General features: G+C 45.4%; 1 protein-coding gene across 3 annotated transcripts; it reads right to left on the minus strand.

The window, feature by feature from the left end:
• Positions 1–290: 290 nt before the first annotated feature.
• Positions 291–8,300, minus strand: larp4ab (La ribonucleoprotein 4Ab). 3 transcript variants are annotated; one of them, XR_014536985.1, is made up of 17 exons: positions 8,043–8,300; positions 7,386–7,527; positions 7,198–7,281; positions 7,045–7,114; positions 6,756–6,892; positions 6,574–6,677; positions 6,295–6,405; positions 6,061–6,114; positions 4,683–4,886; positions 4,221–4,327; positions 3,676–3,852; positions 3,317–3,365; positions 3,058–3,237; positions 2,837–2,949; positions 2,416–2,551; positions 1,865–2,294; positions 291–586 (listed from the first exon to the last, which is right to left on the minus strand). XR_014536985.1 is itself a non-coding variant. In XM_083563136.1 (16 exons), exons 1-16 carry the CDS (start codon positions 8,058–8,060, stop codon positions 1,932–1,934), a joined length of 2,049 nt encoding a protein of 682 aa, XP_083419262.1. In that variant the 5' UTR covers positions 8,061–8,299; the 3' UTR covers positions 1,703–1,931. The 3 variants fall into 3 exon arrangements, 2 of the variants coding, with proteins under 2 accessions (XP_083419262.1, XP_083419263.1); XM_083563136.1 differs by lacking the exon at positions 291–586 and having other exon boundaries at positions 1,703–2,294; positions 8,043–8,299; XM_083563137.1 differs by lacking the exon at positions 291–586 and having other exon boundaries at positions 1,703–2,294; positions 2,422–2,551; positions 8,043–8,294.
• Positions 8,301–12,004: the final 3,704 nt, after the last annotated feature.

Here is a 12,004-nt window from a genome sequence, read left to right on the forward strand (position 1 = left end):
TGTGACTGATCAACTTTATTCCTCTGTATACACACACTCCTCACTAATCAACACATTTCCATCTCCATCCTTTATTGCTCTAACTTGCAGCACATCCTTCCCAGCTCAGTTCTTCTGGTTTTCACCACACTCTTCACCTGCTGCATCTTCTTGTTCTCATGCCTACTTTTCTCATCACTCTGTTGATCCCAATTCTGTTTCTCCAACTCCAACTTAGGAGAAAAAAAAAAGATCACATGCAGCTCATTTATTCATTCATTTATTTCTTTTCTTTGTTTTTTCTTAAACACTTTAGCAATTCTGCAGATGTTCACAATGTATTAAATACAATTTACTCACCAGATATTGGTTATTAGACTCCCATAAAAAAAAAAAAATTACAAAAACCCAAGATGGGAAACAATGTTCATGTAATCCTGCTACTAAAAACACAATCATACAATGATTACTGAGATTCCTGAAACAAGTATGTTTACCTACATACACACAATAAACACATTCTAAAAACTGAAAATCATAGCATGAAGTCTACATTATCTGTCATGGAAAGAGGAAAAACACACACACAAATAAATACAAACACAATCTACAAGACCGGGGGAAATTAACACCCAATCATTTTGATTTCATCAGCAACCAATCAGATGCAACATCAAGCGCTTAATAAGGGTCAGAAGTCAGGGGGCAGAGGGGCATCAGTGCGGTTGAACAGTATTTCCTGAGATTGTCTCTCGGCTGATGCAACTTTGGTCTGGATTTTGTGCCATTTATGAAAAACCATTAAAGAAAAAAAAATAAAAAATTCAATAATTCGATTCTTTCTCTTTCTCTCTCTCTCTCTCTCTCTCTCTCTCTCTCTCACACACACACACACACACACACACACACACACACACAATCACTCGAAAACCACAAATATAATACAATACACAATTAACAGTAAAATAAAAAATAAACGGTGAAGAATTCATTCCTCATATTCACATGATACACTATTATACACACTTTGTGTACATTAAACACAGGATGAAAACACACACACACACACACACAGACAGACACACACACGTTCCCATCACAACATCATTATAATACAGCAGGTAAATGATGAAACTTATACAATAAAAGTATAATAAAGGTGTGAGAAGGAAGAACAGCGCCACCCTGGGGGCGATCACTGTTATTACAGCACTGTAACTGAATATTCCTACATATACATGAATATTAAACTTAAGAGGAAAAAATATATATAAAATATCTTCCACAGGAGCTGAATCTGCATTTAAGAAGTTATGAGAAGCTACAGAACAGGCCACGCCCACATGAATGAAATGATTTAGAAACGTGGCCCCGCCCCTTCACATGTTACTAGGACGGCTACGTTACTCAGACGTCATCACTTCGACTTCCTAAATCCTGATCACCTCCAGTTTGGTTTGTTCTCCTGCAAACGAACCCATACATCTGATTCAATACCAGGAGAGCAAAAGCATTCGTCACGTGACTCCTGAGGCCAAACGTCACGCTTCTCGCGTCGGAGAGCCCTGCATTTCTCCTATTGGCTCACGAACTTAAGGCGGTAAAGCTACAGAGTGAACATTAAGCGCAAAGAAGTGCATCATGTGTCATCCCCCCCCCCAATCGCCATAGCAACACATCATAAGTGCTACGATTAGATACCTTAAATCTCGACACCCATCAATTCTTTTTTAATGGACAGAATATTGAGTGTCGTATCTTCAGGAGAGAAATGGAGATGCAACAAGTTTTTTTTGTTTACCCCTGAGGGTCACGTCTTCATTTTGCCCTGCGAGTACAAGTGTGTGTGTGTGTGTGTGTGTGTGTGTGTGTCTGAACGGTTCACAGTTGCCACGGAAGTTGTGCAGTTTTATATTTTTATACTCGTATAGATTCTGTAGACTGAAGTCACGTCACTTGGGTGATCTCGGCGGGATGTTCTGTTCTTTGCCGCTGCGTCTGTTATTGTAGCCCATGTGAGGGGAGGAGCGAGGTCCTTGAGGGGGCGGTCTTGATTGTTTAAACCCCGCCCCCTTGCTGGTGCTCCAGCGGCGGTGTTGCTCACGCGGCGATCTTCGTCCCAACGGTTTCTCGGAACGACGGCTCGGCTCCGATTCTGCTTTGTTGACTCCGAGCTCGCGAAGCGGCTGACTGGCGGCGGGTGGAGTCTGGGCGGGGTCGAGGCTGGGAGTGGGGCTCGGGCAGGACGCAGGTTCTGGAGGTGGGTCTTTACGGGGTTTCTGACACACCTCGGCGTAGCTCAGTTTCCGAGGCTCCTGGAGTAAAGATCAAATGTAATGCATTAAAATAAGACACGCCCCTTTACCTTAGCTCCACCAATCACTGATTAGCTGCTTCTGAAAAGGACATTTTACAGCCTGAGCTGACCGAGTGTACCTGTACCTGTACGTCAGAGGGGGTGGAGTGTGTGGATTTGAGGGTGGAGTCAAGCTGAGCAGCAGTGACGATTGGAGCAGGACTGAGGTCTGGAAGCATCTGAGACACATCTGGGTTCTTCACCGGAGGTAGAACACTAAACACAGCAAGAACCAATCAGCTTTCTTCGTTTGAAGCAGTGAGTTTTTGCACACTTCCTGTTCTTAGACTAAAATCTACCAATTCCATCAGCACTGACGCTCAAACGACAAAAATCCATACCGAGTTTATTTATTTTGTAATAAAGTGCAGTACTACTTTACACTGATGCTTTTTTATTCAGTATCCGTTTTAAAAACTACTGGTTGAATAATCAGTATTATGTGAGTACAATCAATTCTCACATCTGTACAATCAGTCAACATCTAGTTCTAGAACACACCTGGAGCTGGGCGTGTCCTGTGGAACAGGTGTGGAAATGGGTGTGGCAGAAACCGGAGATAGCGCTTCCTCTCTAGCAGCTTGGGAATTCACTTCCTGTTTTCTGCAGTACACCTGTAACACACACACACACACACACACACACAGTTGATTAGCCCACACTACTTCTGAACACTGCAGGTATTTATTATAATTTAATGAATAACGTGAACATTTCTGCACCTTGTCTCTGTTCAGACCTTTCACCACATCAGCCATACAATTCTCCAGAACACTCTCAGTCCACGTGGCCACGCCCCTCGGTAACGGCCCGGCCACGCCCCCCGGCAGAGGAGGGAAGTTGGAGGTCTCCAGGTCAAACTTGGGAAGCGGAGTTATAACCTCAGCTGCTGGGAGGGACCTCTAAAAACAGTAAATAAAATAATTATACAAATACATAACCTGTGTGTGTGTGTGTGTGTGTGAGAATAAATGTGACTACCGTTCGCTCGTCCTCTCTCCTGTGCCTCAGGCCTCGATAGCTTCCTCTCCTTACACACACAGACACACACACAGTAAAGATGCAGATGATTAACCCGATCTGATAGAAGTATTATTAGTGTGTACATGTTCTCTGACCCTCAGATCTCATAATCTTTACGCTCATTGGGACAGGAGAGTGGGCGGGGCTTATAGAGAAAAGAGGAGAGAGAGAGAGAAATAAGACAAAAGAGGAGAGAGAGAAGAAACCACACTCACCACTCCTGGACTTCCCTCTATGCGCATCATCGTCTCATCACTGGGTCAGACTGTGTGTGTGTGTGTGTGTGTGTGTGTGTGTGTGTGTGTGTGTATACAGACCTGGTCCTGCTGCCTGGGTCGTTGTGGGTGTTCCCACCGACAGATGGAGGAGACTCAGGGGACGTGATGAAGTCAGAGTTCAGTCCGGTGCTGGAGATGTGGGGGCTCTGTGTACCATTTAATCCTGCCCTGTCTGTCTGAAGACCATCAGCACGAGACTGAGGCTTTATATGACTCCTACACACACACACACCTTTATACTCTCTCAGATTCACTTACACAGATTCATAATATTTACACACCGTGTATGAATATACATTTATGTAAATGTGTGAGTAAGGAGTGGACTCCACTATACTGCATCACACACACACACACACACACACACACTCCACCACCCTTCACTACACTATACTCCTTCACACCACTCCACCCTCCCACTCTACTCCACACTATACTCCAGAATATGCTTTTCTGCCCTAAAATATTACTTAGACACTCTGTAGATCAGACATGAGAAATGATGATTAGACAGTAAATGCTGAGCTGTTTAAGAGGTTATATCAGGTGTAACATGGATCTGATGAAACATCTGCTGTTCGTACCGGTTGATGCGGGGGAAGTAACGGGAAACACCTGCTGAGGAAGAAGAGCCACTCTTATAGCTTCCTCTAGTGCTGAAACCATTAAAGGTTCCGTTGGGAAAAGGAGCCTGCAGGAGAAAGAAGGGAAAAAAAACAGAAACAGTCAACATAAAATTACACATTGATCTACACATCATCCATGAAGAACACAAACCCTCAGATCTCAAGCTTACCCCTCACAGGGACTAAGGTGGAGGAGAGGAACTTTCAGAAAAGAGAGGAAGAGGAAAAAAAGAAATTCCAGAAGTCCTTAATCTTCCTCTCAGATCCCTTTAACGCACTACAGTTTCTCATTAATGGGCCTCACACACACACACACCCCATAAATGAAATTTTTTCCTTCTATTTTTCACTTCTCTTTGTTAATTCGTGTTTAGGAAGAGGGATTGTCAGATAGTTACTGTGATGACAGGATCTCCCTACCAGTGGTGTTTCAAAGTAAGGTGTAGATGAGGGGTTCCAGGATGGAGGGATGAGGCTGTAGACAGGATACTGTTCAGGCTGGAACACCTGCTGCAGGTAGAGCGGAGACGAGTACGGAGATTGAGCGCTTCCCGCGTATGCCGCCGAGTCCACGGACGCGTAACCGCTCTTCGCAAAGAAAGTGTTTATGGCCTTAATACGAGCCTGAAGGAGAGGAACGAGGGAGAAAAACAGAAGGGAAAGAGCAGAAAAATATTCAATATTAGTTCAAATAAACAACAGCATGTGTTTACGCCTGAATGTGTTCTGCATCCCCTCAGATCTCATAATCTCACGGTCATTAGGGCAAAACCAACTGCACCGAGAGAGAGGGGGGGGGGGGGGGGGTAGAGAGAGAGAGAGAGAGAGAGAGAGAGAGAGAGAGAGAGAGAGAGAGACACAGATCTCTACAGTAGCAGTGGTTCTGGATCCTTCCAAGCGCGATACTGGTCATCACTGGGGGAGAACTCACTCATCTTACACAGTATCTCACAAAAGTAAATACACCCCTCACATTTCAGCAGCCATTGTAGGATCTTCTCAAGGGACAGAACTGTAGAACTGAAAGCTGGAGATATGTAGAGTAGTGAATGTGTAGTTTGTGTAGCAGTACAGTTTTACTGTCCTCTAAAAATAACACACAGACATTATTGTGTAAATCACTGGAGACTAAAGTGAGTCCACCCTCAGTGAACATGTTAAAACTGTGTTTAGTGTGAATATTGTGTGTGAGCACCATCATTATCCAGCACTGCTTTAATCCTCCTGAGTGTGGAATTCACCAGAGCTGCTGGAGATTACACACACATGGTGCTTCTCCAACTTCTGCTTGAGGATCCCCACAGGTACTCAATAGGATTCAGGTCTGGAGACATACTTGGCCACTCCATCACCTTCAGCAAGGCAGTGGTCATCTTGGTGGTGTGTTTGGGGTCGTTATTATGTTGGAAAACTGCTTCAGAATCTCACAGTACATGTTGGAATCCATGTTTCCCTCAGTGAACCGCAGCTCCTCAGTACCAGCAGCACTCATGCAGCCCCAGACCATGATCCTGCCACCACCATGCTTGACTGTAGGCAAGACACAGTTTTCTTGGTGCTCCTCACCAGGTGTCACCATACATGCTGGACATCATCTGAGCCAAACAAGTTTATCTTCGTCTCATCAGACCACAGAACATGGTTACAGTAACTCATGCTCGTGGACAGGTCGTCTTCAGAAAACTGTTTGTGGGGTTTATCGTGAGCAGCTTCAGAAGAGGCTCCTTTTGTGATGACACCTGCAAACCAACTTGTTTCAGTGTGTGTGTGTGTGTGTGTGTGTGTGTGTAAACCTTACCATTATGGGTTTTTCCTGGAACATTTTCACTTCCTCCCGTAAATATCTGTACGCCTACGAAGAGGAACAGAGGAGTTATGAAACAGACACAGAACACCACAGTCAGAGAGAGAGAAAGACAGTGACAGACAAAGAGGGACAGAGAGAAGGACAGAGAGACAGAGAGACACAGAGAGAGAGAGAGAGAGAGAGAGAGAGAGAGAGAGAGAGAGAGAGAGAGAGAGAGAGAGGTACCTGTTGAGCATCAGTATCAGACTGGAAGGTGATGTACCAGTTGTTATTGTGAGCAAATTCCACACTGATGACCCGAGGACACTTCTCACTTTTAAACAGAGCCTCAACCTCCTGACACAACACACACACACACACACACACACACACACACACACACACACACACACACACACACACACACACACACACACACACATTAAAAACATGGTTTAACTAATGGTTAAAGCTCCACCTGGGCGTGTGCATGAGGTTTATCAGGGCGTGTCAGGACGCTCTCACCTCCACAGGTGTGCTCTCAGGAACTTCTCTAAGGATGATGATGCAGCGCTTGTGATTGGGTCGGACCTTCTCTCCTTTCTCGTCCACCTGGACCATGGGAGATGCTGTGAAGAGAAAGGTGTGTGAGGGCTTGGTTTCACACTAAACGGAGTATTAGAGGAGAACAAGTCACCTGTTCATACCTTTCAGCAATTCCACAATCAGATCCAGGTCTGAGGTCAGGAGCTTCACACCCTCCATGTTCGCGATGGTGCAGATGGGAATGAACTGATCACTGTCCATCTGAGAGATCAGGTACAGGTCCTTCGATAGGTTCTCTCTACACACACACACACACACACACACACACACACAGAGAGTAATAAACTACAAAAAAATAAACTAGCAACTCATTGCTGAATAACCTCAATACATTCTGTTTAATAAACCTGTGTGTGTGTGTGTGTGTGTGTGTGTGTGTGTGTGTGTTACCTGGAGAAGCAGAACTCCAACTGTTTTCTAAGAGACTCCCTTAGACTCTCCTCAGACATCTCTTCCGCACCTACACACACAAACGATGATGCACTTGCAGCGTATTTATCCACTGTTTAAGGTGTGTGTGTGTGTGTGTGTGTGTGTACTGACCCAGGTGGTAGGAGGAGTACTCCAGGTCTGTTTGGTTGGAGTCTACAGAGGGGGCGGAGTCTCCATATCCGTATCCTTTACATCCTGAACACAAAAGTTCCATGATGTGTGTTACACAGGTTCCAGAACCTTTAGAGAAACTGTTTGAGTTCCACACAGCTCCATCTACTGAACGACAAGTGCCTTACCTTCCAGATGTTCATTAGGGGCGTGGTCTTCCTGCGGCCAATCAGGAGCCCCCGTAGCCTCCTCAGCACTCTGGGGGGGAGGAGCCGAGACTTCCTGCCACACTTTAGCATTAGGATTTAGGGCAGTTCCTTTAGTGGTCACCTGGACAACACACACAATCTGATTACCCTTATACACATGTACATGTGTAAACGTGTGACTGTGTGTGTGTGTGTGTACTTAACCTCTACAACATTTTTTTCTTTCTACAAAAGCTAAAAACGTACAGTTTCACAACATTCTCTCTCTCTCTCTCTCTCTCTCTCTCTGTCTGTCTGTAGAATGTGTTGTGCGCACACACACACACACACACAATAATGGCATATACACGTGTTGTATTAAAGCGGACTGTGATGCGCATGCGCGTTAGCACAGCTAGCTTCCTCCGTGTGTCACGTGGTCGGCTAGTTCTGGAGAAACTAGCAGAAAGCCGGTAACTAACGCTCGCGCGCGTGCACACACACACACAGACAGACAGAGTTCGGGGTGATGGTGTGTGAGGCCCTGCGGCGGGTTTTACACTCCCAGCCCGCGTGAACTCTGTGCCCTTAACGGGACCGGGAGCTCGCGGCCTCCCCACCGACCCCACCAGGAGCACGCGGACAAACCAAACTCACCTCCACGAACAGCAGCATGGTGTGTGTTCAGTTCCCCGGTCACTGGATCCCCGCACTCAGCTCTGACTCCAGATGTAACGCGTTTCTCCGCTTTTTATCCCTAAATTACCCGGTTAAATCGCTGTAATGAAGCACGCGCGAGTGTAAAGTTCACCACCGGGAGTCCTCTCAGGGTCCGACCGCCGGAGTGGGGCGGAGCGAGGAGGCAGGCACGGCTCTGATTGGTCAACACCACACGTCAATCATCGCAAATCATCGCTCACACTCTTTAAGCCCCGCCTTTTCCATTGACGCACAAGCCAAAAAAATAAAAAAAAGATGCGCTCTGATTGGTTCCGCCGCCTCGTCCGCGGATTTACCAGGAAGTAACAGTGAGCACATGGCGGAACAAGAAATCAAACTCAGCCGATGTTTCTTTTTCTTTTTCTTTTTTACTTCACTGTTTTAATGTGGATTATACGACTTTAATACCCGCTTAAAGATGATGATCACACGTGTCCGTTATCACGTCCTCTATCAGCGAGTTCTGACCCGGAAGCCAGCCGGACTTCCTCCTCCTCCTCCTCCTCAGTGTGTAACAGGAGCAGTGTGTTCACACCTGTAACTGAACCGATACCATTTACATTCGATTTCAGTTTATCCGGGATATTTTACAGAGCGCATTACAACTCCTACATTTCACACACGTGGGTACTGCCTGCGCGAGCTCCAGTGTGCAATACTGATAAATACACTTTTATTGATTATCCTACAGTGAGGAGAAATTACTTTTACATTAAAGTGTGGTTCTGTAGACTGGTGTGAAATGAGATATTGTTTCTTTTTTTTTGTATCCACAGAAACTGTGTGTGTGTGTGTATACAGTAACTGCTCAGTTCAAACCAATCACCAATTGTCAGCATTCCTGACAATCACTGATCATAACAATACCTGACAACCAATCACTGCTCATTACAATACCTGACAACCAATCACTGCTCATTACAATACCTGACAACCAATCACTGCTCATTACAATACCTGACAACCAATCACTGCTCATTACAATACCTGACAACCAATCACTGCTCATTACAATACCTGACAACCAATCACTGCTCATTACAATACCTGACAACCAATCACTGCTCATTACAATACCTGGAACTCCTGCTCCGGTTAATGGGCCTCAGCGCCACTCCCTGAACTCATCAGCTGCATTTAGGGCCCTAAGACCTTTAGTCTCTTCTCGGATCTCACACACACACACACACACACACACACACACACACACACACTGAGGGGAGAGCCGAGCCGTGTGAGTGTGAGCCTCAGATCCAGGAGACCGACTGCTCCACACAGCGCATTTGCACACAGGCCCCCGGTGACACTGCACAACACACCACAACCAGCCGACACACACTTTAATCGCACAGCAACCGGCAAAAAAACATCAACAACAAGGCATCCAGGCAACTGCAGTAGTCTAAACTACTCGTAAAGCCAAAGCCAAATACTAGCAAAGCCAAAGCTAACGCTAAGGCTCGCCCACAGGAGCACTATTCCTCTCCGCTTCACGTGTCCAACAGGTTTGCTCTCCTCAGTGAAGCACCCGTTGAGAAACTTGAAAGAGCTCTGGTTTTAGGAGACTCCATTCTGAGGCACGTGAAATTAGCTAGACCTTTAGGGGCACCAGCAGCACAGGTCATGTGTATACCGGGAGCCAGGGCGCCGGACATAGCAGGTCAGCTTAGATTCTTAGGAAAGCATAGGTTCTCTAAGATAGTTTTTCACACAGCAGCTAATGATATACGCCTTCGACAGTCAGAGGTAACTAAGAGTAATATTATAGAGGTGTGTAAATTAGCGAAGGCAATGTCCGATGCAGTAATATGCTCTGGCCCCATCCCAATACGACGTGGCGATGTAGCCTACAGCAGGTTATGGTCGCTGAACTGCTGGATGTCCAAGTGGTGCTCCAAAAATAATGTAGGCTGCATTAATAATTGGAGCATTTTTGAGGGCAAGGCTGGCCTGTTAGGGCGGGACGGTATCCATCCCACTCGGGAAGGTGCTGCTCTCATTTCTTGTAGTATAGGAAATAGTCTCAGAACAGCACTAGTTAACAAGTGACTGTCTAGAGCCAAGGCCAGGGAGCAGACAGACAGGCTAAACCGACCGTCTGCTAGCTGCACAGAGTCGTTACTCAGAATCCACCAAATTGAGACTGTGTCTGTCCCCCGAGCAAAACCAAGATATAGGAATTCTCAGAAAGTCTGTTTTAGTAACCTGATTAACATAAAATTAAATAGGACTGAACGCACAGCAGCACCTCTGATCTAAAGATAGGATTGCTGAATATTAGATCTCTCACGTCTAAAGCGCTGACTATAAACGAAATTATTACCGACCAGGAGTTTAATATAATTTGTTTGACAGAAACGTGGATTAAATCGAATAAGTATGTAGCATTAAATGAGGCGAGTCCTCCTGGGTATAGTTACATACACCAACCCCGTCTAAATGGCAGAGGAGGCGGAGTCACAGCTATTTATAATAATAATCTAAGCGTCACACAAAAGACTAAACACAAATGTAAAACATTTGAAGTTCTTTACACCAACATAAAATATTCAGTGTCTGAAAGCAGGTCCAGTCAGTCAATTCCACTAATTATTATTTATAGACCCCCAGGGGCCCGACTCTGATTTTCTCATAGAATTTGCAGATTTCATCACAAATTTAGCTCTTTCTTTACACAAAGCATTAATTATTGGTGACTTTAATTTTCATTTTGATAATCAGGAAGACTCCTTAAGAGCAGCAGTTGTGTCCATTCTAGATTTAGTTGGAATTAATCATAATGTTAGAGGACCCACTCAAACCAGCCATTAGTGTTGCACAAGCCAGTGCACTCTTAGTGCCGGTCTCAAGCCCGGATAAATGTGGAGGGTTGCGTTAGGAAGCGCATCCAGCGTAAAACATGTGCCAAATCGAATATTCAAATCATCCCAGAGATCCTCATGTCTGTGTTACCTTCTGCTTTTCTCTTTTAGTTATGCTGCCATAGCGAGTCTTGCTGGAGTCCAAACTGCACAGTGACATTAACTTTCATACACCAATAAGGAGACTAAATAATCCATATCCTTCTCTTCTCTTCTCTTCTCTTCTCTTCTCTTCTCTTCTCTTCTCTCTCTCTCTCTCTCTCTCTCTCTCTAAACATGCTCCTGAGGCTCCAGTGACCACTGTTCCTGCCCCTCTCCCCTCCGTGGCTCTTCACACTTCATCCTGGTCTGCCTTTGGATGAGGTTGTCTTCGACTGGAGGCGACTCTGTGCAGCTTGAGACGGTTTCTAATTAACGCCTTGGGTGGTTCCTTGAAATTCTGGAGTAAGATCAGGAGCTTTGAGGATTTGGACTGTAGTTAATGTCAACAGTCTGCTACACTGACTCAGGACTACTTTTCGCTTCTGATCTTCATCACTGCACCTCAACATCGTATATCTGCTATAAATGGACATTCGGTGGAACCCAGATGAGGATGAGGTTCCCTCTTGAGTCTGGTTCCTCTCAAGGTTTCTTCCATCTGCATCTCGGGGAGTTTTTCCTTCACCACAGTCTCCACAGACTTTGTCATCAGGGACAAACTTACACTTATAAACAACTTATTCATTTTATCACCACATGATCTGTGTAAAGCTGCTCTGAGACAATGTTCATTATTAAAAGTGCAACACATATAAACATGAATTAAATTGAATTAATCTACCCCAGGGTATGTACAACTACCCTCACTACCCTCACCCGGGTTATACACAACTACCCTCACCACCCTCACCCGGGTTATACACAACTACCCTCACCACCCTCACCCGGGTTATACACAACTACCCTCACCACCCTCACCCGGGTTATACACAACTACCCTCACTACCCTCACCCGGGTTATACACAACTACCCTCAGCACCCTCACCCGGGTTATA

This window comes from Silurus aristotelis (assembly GCF_946808225.1).
Source record: "Silurus aristotelis genome assembly, chromosome: 2".
NCBI classification, from domain to species: domain Eukaryota; kingdom Metazoa; phylum Chordata; class Actinopteri; order Siluriformes; family Siluridae; genus Silurus; species Silurus aristotelis.

Coding starts and splice junctions, on each gene's coding strand:
- larp4ab (XM_083563136.1), bottom strand. Junction 3,366..3,675: donor GACCCAGGCAGCAGGACCAG/GTCTGTATACAC, acceptor TGTGTGTGTAAG/GAGAGGAAGCTATCGAGGCC. Junction 2,552..2,836: donor CAGGACACGCCCAGCTCCAG/GTGTGTTCTAGA, acceptor TGCTGTGTTTAG/TGTTCTACCTCCGGTGAAGA.